The sequence below is a fragment of the Calidris pugnax genome, unplaced genomic scaffold, assembly GCF_001431845.1.
Source record: "Calidris pugnax isolate Ruff unplaced genomic scaffold, ASM143184v1 scaffold11, whole genome shotgun sequence".
In the NCBI taxonomy this organism is placed as follows: Eukaryota; Metazoa; Chordata; class Aves; order Charadriiformes; family Scolopacidae; genus Calidris; species Calidris pugnax.
Genome location: NW_015090803.1, coordinates 15,783,031 through 15,799,167, shown reverse-complemented (window position 1 = coordinate 15,799,167; position 16,137 = coordinate 15,783,031). Strand labels below are relative to the sequence as shown.

At 36.7% G+C, this 16,137-nt stretch overlaps 1 protein-coding gene across 9 annotated transcripts in view; it reads right to left on the bottom strand.

Annotated features, from left to right (window-relative positions):
- DGKB (diacylglycerol kinase, beta 90kDa) overlaps window positions 1-16,137 on the bottom strand; it is a 467,667-nt gene that overhangs the window by 80,269 nt on the left and 371,261 nt on the right. For 8 of the 9 annotated variants that reach the window (XM_014937895.1, XM_014937893.1, XM_014937898.1 and 5 more), the window contains 2 exons: window positions 7,238-7,328; window positions 973-1,168 (listed from right to left, as the gene is read on the bottom strand). The exons of the other annotated variant lie outside the window; for it this stretch is intronic. In XM_014937895.1, the coding sequence (XP_014793381.1) occupies window positions 973-1,168; window positions 7,238-7,328 (287 nt within the window). The remainder of the gene's footprint in view (window positions 1-972; window positions 1,169-7,237; window positions 7,329-16,137) is intronic. 9 annotated transcript variants of the gene reach the window in all.

Below are 16,137 nucleotides of genomic sequence, written 5' to 3'. Positions count from 1 at the left end.
GTCATGGGACTAGTTTTCCTAAATTACGGTGCTTAATGTCCGCATAATGAACGCTTTGACATAATGTAGGATGATCTGTTCAGTCTTTAATATTTTTTGTTATTATTTTATTTTTTCCTGTCCAGGAAAGTGGAAATGGAGTGTAACAAGGCCCTTCTAATACACCAAAAATAGTCACAAGTTTGAAATCACGGTTACATATGTATCAAATAAATACATAACTGCAATAATTAAAGAGGCTATAACATTGTGTTTCACTACTATTAAAAGGGTGAAATGTTCTGTCTCCCTATGTTCCGAAGAAACACAAAAGGCATAATTTTGGTGAGTCCATTACCCAATAGCCTGGCTCCACCTCTTGAACATCAAGACATAATAGAGAAACAGCAGCTGATAAGACTTCACCTGACAAAGTGTATTGGTAAGCTACTTCAAGATACTGAGAACATATGTCAAATTGCCAAAACACACAGAAATTTTGAGTCCTAGTACTTATTGCAACCTCCAAGCCATAGCAGGTTACTTTATTCCTAAAGTTTTGTCATCCAGATAAATTAAGCTGGATTAAAATCACAACACATATCAATTAACTAAAATATAACTAGTCACTTAAAAATTAAAATTACTGCTGATGAAATGTAAAAACTAGGATATTCAGAACTAGTAAAAGGATCATAATAACATTAAACAGTTAAAGTCCAAAATCTCCAGGTACTTCTAGACTGAATATTGTAGTAGCAAACAGTGCCACATGGTGTGCTTACTCTGCTTAACAGGTAGCATCTGAGGCAGGTTTGCAAGTACACAGACTTTAATTGTCAGCACATCGTTGTTTATGCCTTTGCTCTGGCGCTTCCCATCAGAAAAGCTAAATACGCAAGAAGAGACATCATTATCCCTTTTCTTGACAAGAGGCAACACAAGGGCAATTACATTATAAACCAACTATCCTATATGAGTCTGCAAGCTTACCTTGGCATACAAACTTCAGTTCCTTGGCATCTGTGACTGTGGTTCTTTTATCTGACCTCTTCTTTTCTGTCCGACGGTGGCTACGTCTTTTCTTTGTCTCTCCCCAAAGATTCGATCCACCATGCATGCTTGGGATGTTCAGAATGGCAATTCCTTCCAGAGAAATATTGATTAAGTCTAGCTGAATTCCATCACACTGATTAGCAAGGAGAAAAAAGGAAAGGTGGGGAAAAAAAAAAAAAAAAAAAAGAGACAGAGAAAGCAGTAAAAGAGAAAGAAAAGTCAGAATGTTCTACCTATCAGATATTTTTCTTCAGCAATTCATCATTCTTAACACTGTTAATGTGTTATTCAATGTTTACACCTAAGATATATATTTCTATCTAGAAAGGAAGTATGAGATAGAAACAGATCTTCATTCAGAAGGCAAAACATGATTCCTATTCAGCTCTTGATTGCTTAAGTGTGGAGCCATTTGGTAGAGCCATATTGTTATCTGATACCTATTCATTTACCCAAGTGAAATATATTTGTAGCTTCACTACAGCTATTAGCAGAAAAACGTTTATACTACAAGAATTTCTATAGCACTAAATGGAGTTTTTTTGTTGCCTGTTCCAGCTAAATTGCCTGTCTTATGATTTTACAATGATACTTGTCATTATAACACCTGAGTCACTTCCACATGAAACCGAATATAAAAGCCCTTGCATAATGAGCCTATATGGCTTCATGGAAAAGGGTGTAGGTGGGTCCCGAGAGCACAGAACACCACACTGATGTGTGTTTCAATCCAAAGGCACAGCTGGCACATTAGCAGAGGGTTACGCCTGATGAATAACCCTTAGAGAGAGGTAAGGTTAGTAAAACTGGGTACAGCAAAATGCAGTTGCAGCTACAGCACTTCTTATCTCAGAACTTCCATCAGCCAGTTCTCTGAAATATGCAGTGTATATCCCAAACATGGGATAGGGAGCTAAAGAAGAGGTTCCAGTGCTCTAAAAGGCTTCCAAGATTTACTAGACACGCAGAAGAAATCTTACTCTGCAGGATAGTTCTTTCAGTGATGGATTCACTACTGTAGGGCACCTTGTCTTACTTGTGTGCATTTCTTCTGCTTCCTACAGCAACGTTGGACATTGAGGCATTTTATAGGTGGACATTCCTTTGCTAAATTTGGCTTCAAACTGTATCTTATAGAATCATAGAATCATCTAGGTTGGAAGAGACCCTTGGGATCATCGAGTCCAACCATCAACCCTTCTCTACAAAGTTCTCCCCTACACCACATCCCCCAACACATCTAAATGGCTCTTAAACACGTTTGGGGATGGTGACTCAACCAGCTCCCTGGGCAGCCTATTCCAGTGTCTGACCACTCTTTCTGTGAAGAATCGCTTCCTAATGTCCAGTCTAAACCTACCCTGTTGCAGCTTGAAGCCATTCCATCTTGTTCTATCACTAATTACCTGTGAGAAGAGACCAGCACCAACATCTCTACAATGTCCTTTCAAGTAGTTGAAGAGAGTGATGAGGTCACCCCTCAGTCTCCTCTTCCTCAAACTAAACAGTACCAGCTCCCTCAGTTGCTCTTCATATGATTTATGCTCAAATAAGACCATAATTGTCACTTACAGAAGAATGGTTCAGGGACCTTCCCTTATCAACCTGTTCAGTGACAAACTGCAGCATCTTCTCAGACAGCAGAAGCCCACAGGATTTGTAAACACAGTTCACCTGACACAGGTTGGATGAGATGTACTTAGCTTGATGGGACACACCTAGCCTTCATAGCCTCTAATTTACTCAGGCTAAGTCCTCCTCCCCACCCACATTGTTTTAGAATCAGGGAGAGCTCCTAACCCATATAAAACACAGCAAAATACTGAAGAACCTCCACAGAAGAAGAAAAAAAAAAGACTCAATTTCAGGTAACTACAGTAGAACCTGCAGGTGGAAGGCAAAACATCCAGTTCTACTTATTAATTCACTGAACCACCCAAAGTTCCCAGGATTTATTCACTTGTACCTTGGGTAGAGGAAGACTAGCTTTGTGCCTCGCAATGTAGTGGGAGCATATAGATATTCTGGCATCTCAGATGCACCTTGAAGTGTACAGCAGCATATTTTTAAAACATCAGATCCTACTTCTGCAGTGTTCTGCAAGCCAGCAGGGGGTCCCAGTCATGCATTTAAAACTGATTAAGGGTCTTATTTTGTAATTCCACTATAAAATAATCAGGAGGAAAACTGGAAAAATAATTAACCATGCTTCAGCAACAGTCCACTGCCATCTTGCAGCTTGCTGCTCTGTGGGTCACTGGCACTTCTTCCTCTCTACCTAAACCTTTATCACAGCCTTGAAGAAGAAAAGGAAAGTACAACTCAAAAATAGCTGTGCATAATTATTTGTTTACCCTGAAACTTTCTGAGATAACAAAACAGAACTGTATTACAATGCATACTCTGCATCTTCTAAGAAGAGTGTATATCTGCAGAGAGAACATTTTCAACATTAAGGTTTCCATTTCATATTTGTTCTTCAAGAATTAAATTTTAAACCTGTGGATCATATCTATATAGGGAAACCTTTAAAGTCAAAAGACATATCTGGAAGTGAATTGGCACTTGAAAGTATAACTTTTTAATCATACTTTTGATACAAGAAAAAAGGCATGGGTCTTCACTGTTATTTTGGAAGAAAATTCGTGGTTCCCCCCTATATTTTATATGTATTAAATATTAAGATGATTTATTTTACTAAAAATTCTGCTCATGTGTATGCTCACTTACTGCTATACATTCTAGATAAACAGATATTAATTTCATAATTAAAAGTAATCTTGTGTAAATACCCTGCAGGCCTCAATGAATCAAACACATACTGTGTGTCAGGCCTCCCACTGTCTTCAAGTGGAATGTACTGGCTGGATAATTAGATAGTACATATTTTTTAACCTTATTTGCATGCATATTATATCTTTTGCACACTGACAAGCAGCAGTAACAACAAAAGTCAGATTACCACAGGGAATTCCCACAAAGAAGTCTTCATTCCTTATAATTTGCAGCCTAAATTAAAATAATTTGATCTTTGACAAGGATGAAATGTCAAGCAGAAGGGGGTCCTCTACAAGCCACGGCCTGTGGCTTCTGAAATCTGCCTAATTTATGTCAGTCACTTCTTAATACATATTTAAGTATTACACGAGAAAGATGATAAATATGCAATCTGACACCTTTGGTATTTCCCTGCTGTTAATTTATAAAGGTCTGGCGTCCCCCAAACTGACTGGAATTATTTAAATAAAAGAAGAATTGTGAAATAGGATGGCGCAGGGTCTGGCTTCCATTTTCACTCAATATTGAACACAGCAGGTAGTACACTAAGACAATTATTTGACTAGGCCTCAGAATCCCACAGTGACGAGGAACTTTCCAAATTGGTAAAGGAGAATTTCTTTTGTTCATACACAGACACGAAGTTTGCGCTACAGGTAGCCCTGCATTGTCCTCACACATCCACACACAACAATAACAACACTCACATGTGTTCTGCTCCTTTTCTTTTTTTATCTTTTATTTCAAATAACGCAATGGCGCTGCTAAAAATGAAAGCACGCTTCTAAAACACGAAGCATGCCCACCTAGATTAGAAATAAACACTAGTGTTTCCATTTCTTTTTTGTCTTTTTTTCCTGGACTCAGGCCCCTTTCAGGCAGTATCTTTTATGCTTCATTCATTAGATCAACGTTTTTCAGATCATCTCGAGGTTGAGAACTTATCCCTGCCTGAAAACAGCTGAGACTGAGGCTTTGCTGTGTAACCAAGTGCAATACTGTGCAAAACTACATGATCCTTTAATCTCCTTGCCCCCCACCCATTAATACCAGGTGGTATAATGGGATTCTTCTGGTCCCATGATGCTTTTACAGCGTGGCAGGTATGGCCCATGCCATCTCCACTTACACTGCATCTACGCCTATTCTCATCAAATATCCTTTACACACCTTTCTTTTTTTTTTTTTTTCTGAAGTGGAAATAAAGTGTAAGTGCCCTAAACTGTAAAGTCTTAAGCCTCATTTATTGACACATTATTATTAAAAATAAACACTTAATTTTGCCCTGTGGGTTTTTTTTTTCTTCCCCCTTTCTTCTTCCTTAAGAACCCGTTTCCCTCCCCAACTTCTAGGATCTCAGTTCGGAAATAAAAACACATCTTACTCAGGGTAACATATGAATTTCATGTCCAAACTTTGTTCTGCATCTCATGCAGAAGAAAATATACAGAACACGAGAGACATGAACCTATCTTCAGAAAGTTGGGCTTAATTATGTTAGAAATCAAATATAGGGTTTGCCCACAGAATGTTTGGTTGCTGTCTCCCAGCTCAGAGATGCGGATCCTTAATCTTCGTGGGCTTTGTTCATTCACAGCTTGGCTGTAGAGCAAATGCGTTCTTTGTGCATTTTATTCAGAGTGAAATGCAGTATTGTACACCAGGCTCTCATTTACAGCAACATCCCCAAGCAAGGGGCAGCAGGTTAAAAATCAGATGAAAACAGTGCTACTCTCAAGGGTTTGTAATGCTCAAACAAGAAACATTCGATACAAGCATATTGGCAAGCGTTGTTCATGTAAATGTAATTTAGTCATTGTAAATAAATCTGTAAATAACTACCTCCTAACACTTCTTGTGTAAACATTTTGGAAACTATTTCCTCTTTTTTGTTCCTAATTGTAGGATTAATGATAACGACCAGGACAGATGAAGTGAATATGAACAAACATGTCTCATATACTGGCAACGTAATACTTTGTTTGCAATAATAGCGTTATGGATGAATTGGTAATAATTATACAACTTCTATCAGCAGCATCACAAACTTCTATGCATTCTTGTTTGCTTTGGGATGTTGACATTTCATCATCCTCTCAGTGGTTGCAATTAGATGGTTTAAGATCATCAGATCTTACAGGTTATGTAAGATTTTTGCCACAGAAATAATTGTCTTGGGAAAGCCTGCTCTTCAATTTGTATTTAATCAAAAGGTACATTTAACTTGCAGTATATTCAAATCAAATCAGGTAAGGATTTCTTCCATCAGCTAATCAAATATTTTCAGGCTACATGTACTTAAACCCAAATGTGTGAAGCACATTCTTGGGAAGCACAGTTTTTATGGTTTGGTTTGTTTTCCCGGGGTTTTTGTTTGGTTGTTTGTTTTGGTTTGGTTTTTTAATTTGTTTTTTAATTTTTTTAATCTAACACGTGGAGCATATTCCCACTTAAAAAGAAACATAACAGTATAAGAGGCACATCTGGCACCACAGGTCTTACAGGTTTTGTCTCAGTATTCTTTGTACTGTTCTACTAACAGATCCATGGTCTCTTCGGATCATTTCAGACTTTGCCTTTCAGGAGGCTTTGACCAGACTCTCACAGCTCTCACCACACCTCTCGCAGTGCCTCATGCTACTACACAAATCCTCCACTGATATGTGCAGTTCTCATTACTACAGGAAAGGAAAACCACCGTAATCTTCTCAAGAAATTATTTCATTATTTAACTTAAATTCCCAGGTTTGCGCCTTCACTCATTTCACATTTTACTTTTACTTATTTATAAATATCAGCCCCCAAACAGTTTATGTAATGTAGCCACTTATTCTATCAGCCATCAAAGTAGCAGTGGCACATTATTTTAAATTCCTATTTTGTCTGTAACTATCCTGTGTCTTTTCAGTTAATGTTCAATGTATAATGGAAAGATGACCCCTTGTGCAGACAGAAAAGCTATTTAATGAAGGGGAATGATTCCAAAAAATATATATTCTTTAACCTTTATTCAGGAAAGTAAGTACAATTTTAGGGAATTGAGTTTTAAAGGTTATAAAAACTTGGGACCCAGAAATAATAAGATTTTTTTTTTATTTTAATCCTGAAGCAGCTCTCACTCCCTCTGACAGTCTTTCATTTTTCCATCTGACCTAGCCACACTCCCTATTGATTTCTAATGTTATATTTCACCTCTTGACCTTGTCTACTGTATTAAGACTTCACTAATCATCAAACTGAACTTTGTTCCAGTGTGCAGGGCTACACTACAAATAGACACGATAAAAATAATATTTTGGAATATAGGGTCGAAAGGATGTGCACTGCTTTGCCTTGTTGGATTCAGGCACTCTGCACCCTTGCTCCCTGCATTTCAGCCAAACTAGTGACATTTCAAGGATAAAGGCAACAATTAGTTTCTTACTTCTATTTCTACAGATTCATGCAGCTTCTTACAGGTGGCTGAGAAAGTTTCCGAAGTGCCAAATTCAAAATACCAAAATTTGTTCTTCATTCTGAAACAAGAAAAAAAGAAAAGAAAAAAGAAAGATCTTATTCACTATCAATATGTGACACAAGTGATCATCCTGTCTTCCATTATAAGTAATGGCAAAGGCTTGGGAACATGTGACATCCCATTTGAAATAGATGAGCTCATAATTTTCAAAGCTTAAATGTTGGTGTCAAGTTGTATGATATCCCCTAAAGGGATAACAGGAATGTGTTGAACTGACAGGTTCAAATGTACCTTTGACTTTTCTTTTTCAGTGACTATCAGAATATTTTTTGTCACTTAACCAGTGACATGCCTCAGAAAAATGTATCGATTTTATTTCACGTCTTACACCTACTATATGATTTCTGATTCATGGTTAAAATCTCTATCCCGTGGAGCACTAGAATGTGCAACAGGGCACTCCCATCATGAAGAAAACCAAGACAAAAACATAGCTTGCCTTAAGTCAGCTAAAAGTTAAGGTAAAAGCGTATTGTTCATGATGACAACTGAGACATTCAAAGAAAATAAAAATTCTAGCTCTAACAACCTTTAGATATTTTGCAGTAGGAGAGCTGTATTACCAGGTAATTAACTCATAGACACATTTGAAATGGGTGATGGGACCTGCATCTTGAAGTTCATTAGCAGATTCTACAGAAAAATATAACTGGATATAAATGCTAGTAAATTGCTTAGTTTATCATGACAGCAGGCAGAGATTACACTTTTTTTCTTCTTAAATACATAAAGACTGCACTTCTGTTTTACCAGATTTATTGCATACTGTCAAATACAATCAGGACACCAGCAGTACCATTTCAAATAAGTATGTGCAGTTTTGTTTAACTCTCATGAGTAATTATTATTCTGTAACAAAACAAGAAGCTAAACTGAAAAAAAAAAAAAAAAAAAAAAAAAAAAAAAAAGGCACCGAATTAGAATTCATTATTCACAGTTAGGAATCAGATATGAACACAGTTCATCCGCTTGTATAAACTGCTTTCTGACACAGACAAAGCACAGTGTGCTTGGAACTTGAAAATGTCTGGCTTTGCATGAGCTAGAAGTAGAGAGCAGTGAAATGCAGACGTAGATCACTGCCAACCATGCCAACAAAAGCACTTATTTCAAATTACACATAAAAGTCTACTTAGTGGCTCTTAAAGTCCACCTAATGGCTCTTAAAGTCACAAAGGAAGAAGGGGGACTACAGCACTGGCCATTTCCAGAAAACTGGTGGCACACGAGCCAGCAGCCCCTAGTGTGAGGATGTCCAACCTGGCAGCCACCACAGGGTGGGGAACAGAAGAATAATATGAGAGAAATCAACACATTTCTGAAGAAAAAAAGTTACAGGCATTTCCGAAGGATTTTGCACACAAAATTTGCAAACATTTCACAACTGGTTTTGAGAACTGTTTTGGGGATGAACGACATATTCTCAAAAAAGCTCCAATAACCAGAAGAGCTCAAACCAGATTTAGCCTCCAGACTCCTAGAGCCTGTGAGTGGAAGTGATCTGAGGTATGTTCCTTCTCTACTAGTGGTTTAGTCAGGAGACTGTCACACTGACCAGGGAGCAACTGCTCTATTTAAGCCAACGTATATGAAGAAATGAAGAGTCCTTTAATTTCCAAACAAGTGTGAACAAAGTCCTGGACTCCAGTTGGGTCCCTTTGGAAAATCTGGATGGAGCTATTTTCCTGCTTCTTTCTACGCAGAGATGATGAAACAATAAAAAAAACCCCTGATGTAAGTATTCAGAAGAATACTTTATGATTTCTTGTGATCTTATTATTGAGCAAGACAAACAAGCCTTTGCATCTTCTCCTTTGAGAGCCTTTCCTCTTGCTGCTCAGTTATTTTTACCTCAAATGAAGCTTCTTTTTCTTTATTGGAAATCCTGCTTCAAATTGACTTCTTAGCACCGTATATAATAAACTCTTTGATTTGCACACAGATAAAAGAGATAGACATATTTCAGAGTCATTCAGAATATATTGTGTCAATTCATGTATTTTGAACTCAACAAAACAAAACCCAGCCCAAACAAGTGTGAACAAAGTCCTGGACTCCTGGACTTGTCAGTGCATTCAAGGTTTACTAGAACATTTAGGTCTATAAATCAAAAACTTGTAGAATTATATGACAGAAGATTAAGTACGTTTATCAGGTGAGGTTTTGATGGTAGATGTATTTCTTGCCATTATAATATACCCTATAAGATTCTATTAGGCCAAAAAATATAGTCTTGTGAGCCTGTCCTCCTTTTCTTAGTTTACTGTATCTCTATTTTTAAGGATAGAAAAACAACCTACTTGACAGCTTTTCCATTACAAAGATAGATGTGGATGATACAAATAACTTTATTCCTCATTTCCAAAAGGATTGACCAACTCCCTTTACCAGCCATGAGATAGATTAGATTGCATGTATTTATCCAAATGCACTATATTTTTTATTGAACAGAAAACTGTATCTTATGTGCAGAAACCAAAGGTAAACGTAAAGAAAGCAAGACAAATTATAATAAAATTTCCATAAACAAGACCACTGTTAAAATTATAGTAAATATTGTAAGTTTTCTAATAAAAATGCCTCTAAATTTGTATCTTCCACTTGCATTCCTCTTTCAAACAGGTGAAGCTTATCTGCTTATCAAGACAGCAGCAAATAGTAGAAGAGTCCATTTAGAAGTTTGATGAACTACTCTTATGGCCATTCTAATTTCTTTCACAATGGTATAAGTAAATTTTGGACTCATAAACAAATATATATTTAATGAGAATTTTGCAGCATTAAAACCGTAAGAAACTGAATCATGGGCCTCTGGCCATGTTTACTTCCTCTCTCTCGTAGAGGAACTGATAATTCAGACTTGTTCGAACTTTTAATAAGAGATGATCAAAACAAAGATCAACTCTATTCCAGTTAAAAAAAAAAAAGAAAAAAAAGCGTTAAAAAAGTAGCACTTTTCTTTACAACACTAGTTTTGTTGGAATAGATTATTTTACAGGAAAGTGGTTTTGTATATGCTTCAAAGTGCATAGCTAAACTCTTAAGTCCGTGTTTGAAAACACAATATAAATAGAACATCAATCATGATTAAAGGCTGACCTATCTAATCCTGCTATTGGATTACAGTACGTCAAAATATATACAGTCTATGGCTGTAGGAATAAAACAAAACTGTACTTCAAGAGCCTAAACACCTTTTATGCTGGCGGTGTTCCACCCCCTCAAGTACTGGTCAATTTTCTGATAAGTGGAATGATCTTCTTAAACAGGGATGAAACAAATTGGTGAGACAGTACAGGAAGGCCAATACTGCCATTTCTTATAGTGTTTCTATGCTGTGGATAAATGTCAGCCTTAGAAACTTGACTGTGTTTCTTGGAAAAGTTCAGACTAATATTTGGTAATCAAGGCAAAATGATCAAAATAGTCTGTGATATGGGTTTGCTCCATTATCAGTTAATCAGAAACCCCCCTACTGCTAAAACTATTTTATATAACCTTTCTGATTAAGCAATTACAAGGCATGTCATTGAAAAATTGTCCTGTATCTAAATATGGAAATAGTAAATACTTTATTCTACACCTGAAGAGCATCTATACTTCATTCCAGTGTGCACACTCTGTCACAATGTGCATAACAATAGAACAGCTAGAGGCTGCTAATAAAAGGTCACAGCAATAAAGCAAGACTATCTTTAAACTTAAGAAACACAGTCATATTCTGGTGTTAAGGGTCTGCAGCTGGGGCAATTGCTTATTGCTACATTTGGAAGTTTGTCACACTTTCTACCACATTATATTCACGCTTCTAATATTTACTGTTTATATTTATTATATTTATTTCCACTTTATTTTAGTTCTGCAGTGTCAAGCTTCGATGACTTGAGCTAAAAATTTCTACATCACGAAATTTCTGACTGCAGTTTTTATAAAATTTCAACTGAAATACTTTGACCATATTTGAAAATGACTGGAGAAAGTCATGTGTGTTTGCTTATACTGTTTTGGATAACATACACTTTGAACTGCCTTAATACAGCTACACTTTCTGAGCAGAGATTTTAAATTTAGCACAAGGATAGCCGTGCATCAAGAATATGCCTCTGGCCATCTGTGTGAAAATACATACAGAATTTAACTATATTATGACCATTTGGAAATACACTCTGGGAAAGCTTTATTTGCAATATTCTCATATGGCAGAGAAAGAATACATTTTTGTATTTAGTTCTGTCATCTTTTTTCTTTTAACCTACACAAAGTATATAGATTTTTACCCATGAAACTTCTCGAATTCTAGATTTTTCCAAGTTCAATTCCTTGAAAAGCCCACTGCCAGGAAGCAATTTCTACCACAAATCTGTGCAAGAATCTCTGCTCATAGACAAGCAGCACCTGGTTTCCTCTGTAAACTATACTCCTCCCCAAAATATAACCCCTAAGCACTGCCTTCTGAAAACAATTTTTCAAAGCTATTCCAATTATGTTGCAGAAACACTGTTTGTTTGCCAGTGAGTGTCAAGAATCGGTCTCACCCTATTCCATAAACTCAGAGTTTCCAGCATAAAGGTGCCATTCTAAGAGTAGCATTCATGAGCAACTGTGTACAGAATGTAATTAATTCTTTTTTTTGAACCGAAAGAAATATTCCACAAGGGGAAAAAAAAAAAAAAAAAAAAAAAAGAGTAGGAAAGAAGCCATGTAGAGTGAATCCTTATGATCTCATTCTCCACATTTCTGGAAGGTGCTCAAAGCCACGGATTCAGGGTAAGTATTTAAAAGAAGCAGGTCTCTGTGGCTCCCTTTTCTCCCTTGTTCACTCTTTTGTCTTTTGTCCCAAGGAAATGTGGAATAACATGGAGAACCACCCCTTCAGGGAATCAAAAATCCCAAGGAAGCATGCAGAAATGGAGGTGTGAGACAGAGGTGTATTTCCACAGAGAAGAAACTGTGAAGAGTCCAAGGGGAGAGAGTGGTTGACATGCATATGTAGAAAAAAAAAAAAAAGAAAAGGGGAACATCATCAGGGAAAATGGAAGAATCAAGAAAGAGAAGAATGAGAAAAAGATAGGAACCTAATTTCAAAACGCACTGAAATTCTGCAATGCTGAAAGAAGAATGATGATAAAATGGAGAAGGGAAGAAAAAGAAAATAATCTGAAAGGCCGAAACGAGACCCAAGTAAAAACACATATATCTGAAGTCTGAAAATACAAATAATGTCTAAAAATGAAACTGGGGGTATAGTAAATGCCATACTGGGCAAAAAAGCTGAACATCTGCTCCGCTATTCTGTCACTGAGAGCAGTTAGTACCAGAGACTTTGGAGAACAGTGTAAAAGTCCACGTAGTATACAGCTGGGAATAATCTTGCTCTATGGAAGGTTTATTATTATTTATGATTCTATCAAATTGAAAGAGGGTGCGTTTAGATTAGACATAAGGAAGAATTTTTTTTTTTTTAATTTTTTTTTAATCTGATGAGGGTGATGAGACCCTGGATCAAGTTGCCCAGAGAAGCTGCGGATGCCCCATCATTGGAACTGTTCAGAGTCAGGTAAAATGGGGGTTTGAGAAACCTGATCTAGTAAAAGATATCCCTGCACATGGCCAGGGATTTGGACCAGATGATCTTTAAAGGTCACTTGCAACTCAAACCATTTTGTGATTTTATGATTTAAATTCAGACAGTTTATACTATGAAGCAATATGAAAAAAAAAAAAAAAAAGAAAAGAAAAAGAAAAAAGACTAGCTAAATTAATGGGAGCAAAAAAACCCCCAACTTATTTATGTCAACTCATGGCTGTGCCCTGCATTGTCAGAGTTTGGAATTTCATATTGCATTTAAAAAAACACCAATATAGAAGCCCTAGTGCTGGTTCTCAGCGCATGGCAAAAGAAAAAGTCTGCACCCAGGAACAATTGAAGCAGAAGCAGCTATGGAAGTCTGTTCCTGCAATTGGGAATAAAAGTGCCTGAAACCTGTACTATCTGATTTTTCTCAGGTTGTGGAAAAGTTTTCCCAAGGTGTGTCTGAAGTTGCTGTTTTTGGTTTATTGAGTGCCAGCCTGTGAGGCATACATTGAAGAGCAAATTAAGTAAAATTAACAGCAGATTGTATGTCACTGTGATTGTGCTTTGAATTTTTGCTAATAAAATGTGCTGATACATTGGATGTTATCTAATTAAATACTAAATATCAGATAAAAGAAATAAAACTTCAGTTGCTAAAAAATATTTTAATGTTTCACACAATTCAATATAAAGAATATTTTTATCAAGTCCTATCCCCCTCACAGAAGTTTTCAAGAGACAACATATTTTCCATCTTTTCTTACCGTTCATAAATCTATTATCTAGGTAATTTTATACTTGGGTAAAAATGATTTCATTGTAGCACATAATATATATTAATAAGAATGTATGACTTTTTCTAATGTTCTTCTTTTCTTTCCACTTCTGTCTTAACAATCATATAATTCCTGTTCTGCTTTATAATGAATCATACGCAAAGGTAAGGAAATAGCCAGTGGAGATGCACATCCATAAGAGATTTATGTGTGACTGGCATGATTTTAATAGAGACATCTTTGTCAATTTTTTCTTTTCCCATTACCACCTGTACTTATGGCAAATCTCAGTGTTAATCTCTTATGGCACACAGCATAAGCAGAAATTGCATAGATAAGTGCAGAAAAGTTAAAATCCTGAAAGAACAGTTCCAGTTTTACACAATAAATAAAATTTTCACATTCTCACTCGACAATACCAGCCATAGTTGGAAAGCTACCCCATAATGGCTTACGCCGTTAAGTAAGGATCCTATTCCTTAAGTAAGGATCCTATTCACTGCCTCTCCCAAGAAAAATCTAGGACACATTGGAAGGATTTAGGAAACAGTAGATACCACAAACGTTTCTTTACATGGCATGCAAATAAGATGCTAACAGGATGCTAAAATTTCACATCAGTTCAAAAATGATTGGAGGGACTAATGAAATAAATAGCCACTGAAGTCCACATAAGAAAAGCAACACGAATATGGAAATATTTTACATGTTACCTCATCCTTCTCTTCTTAAACTCACTGTTAGACAGCACTAGAGAAAGAGCACCTGGCTAGACAGACGTTTTGGCTGACACCAGATGGATATTTTTATGTTGTTATGTTTCTGGTCCCAAGTGCATTTCCTCTTTTCTCTTACTATCTTTGCTGGGTTATCTGTTTCTCTTCAATAAATGTCTCACCACCCATCACCACTTGTTATCTCAGGTTCCAACTATCCGTTTGGATTGAAATATTTGTACAGATAGTACCAGTAACAGTCAGTTCACGCATTCCAGACAGGTACTGATGTTCCCAAACATACTGTTATGTGTACATTTGCAGAAAAAGCTGTCACAAATTCACTGGAGGTCAGTGCACTGTTTCCTCAGTTTGTCGGGCTACTCATCAGAATATAATTCTTTTAGGTTTTTGAGAGAAGTCGTAGCCAGATTTTAAGTGCTCTCTCTGCTAGGGCTACCATTAAAAATATGAGCAAAACCCAGATGATAGCCTTATCCATAACACACATTCTTCTCTTATTAGCTATGGAACCTGTTCTCGTTGGATTAACTGGGATGCCTTTTCCACATACCCTCCTTACTCTACAGAATCCAGAAGAGAGAGACCTACTACTAACATCTACACAGAGGAGAATCTTATCCAAAAATACAAGTAAAAATGCCCCTGTTGAAATATAAACGACACACTCCAATAATTTGCAGATCCTCAGCGTAGGTGCTATAAAGCAGGAGGAACTCGGTGACTTTTGAGCTGCGCCTCGGGCTGCATCCGTTCTGTGCCAAAAATGCAACAGGATGCTCATGAGAAAAAAAAGATAATGTATTTCCCCTAGAGTTATAGGAAAGTGGTACACTCAACTGAGACAAATTACAGGAGGTTAACCTACAGCACCTGGTATAAAAACCAGCTATTATAAAACAGCGTGATACCTGACTGATACAGTTTACAAGATATTCCTCCATGTAAGAGGGCACCGTTTCCAGTCTGTGATAGAAATGTCTGTTTTAAATAAGGAATTCTGACAATTGCTTTGGAACATACTCTATTTTAACAACAGTTTTTTAAGACCAAAAAAACCACACAATTTAGTTTCTTAGAATGTTTACTCAAAGAGTATCTTCACTATATCTCTGATTAAATCTGTCATTTTGCTCCACTAAATGAACATCCCTGTAACACTTCTTAAATCCTTTGTGTCCATTTCCTATCATGAAGATTTCTGCTCTTAACATTTTACTTATTTTTATCCTCATATTTCTCCTCAGTTTCTTTCCCAAATTCCCCAGTCTTGGGAGCAGATGCTGAGGCACCAATGACTCATTAATCTGAAGAGGTTTTTTATCATGAACAAAAATAAAGCCTATAAACAGTTCCACATTTACCAGCCTTGGTCATACTAGATAGAGAACAAACAAAGCTCTTTTTACAAAAAAACCCACAACCCACCACCCTCTATGTATATAATAGACTTACTATCTCAGAGCAAGGGCACAGACCTTCACATTTCATCTTTAAATTATGTCAGATGAATAAAACAATTTTCCTTCCCCTTACCCACTAATATGGATATGTAAAAGCAGATATGACACTGAGTAGTACTTAAATTAATGAGACCATTGTTAAGGCAGTTCAGAGGTTCAGGGACAGGCTTGCAAGGAGCAACTCCTCATTGGGTGATTCACATGCACAACTGTAGCTCTGTTTGAGAAAACAAACAAACAAACATACAAACCAGTT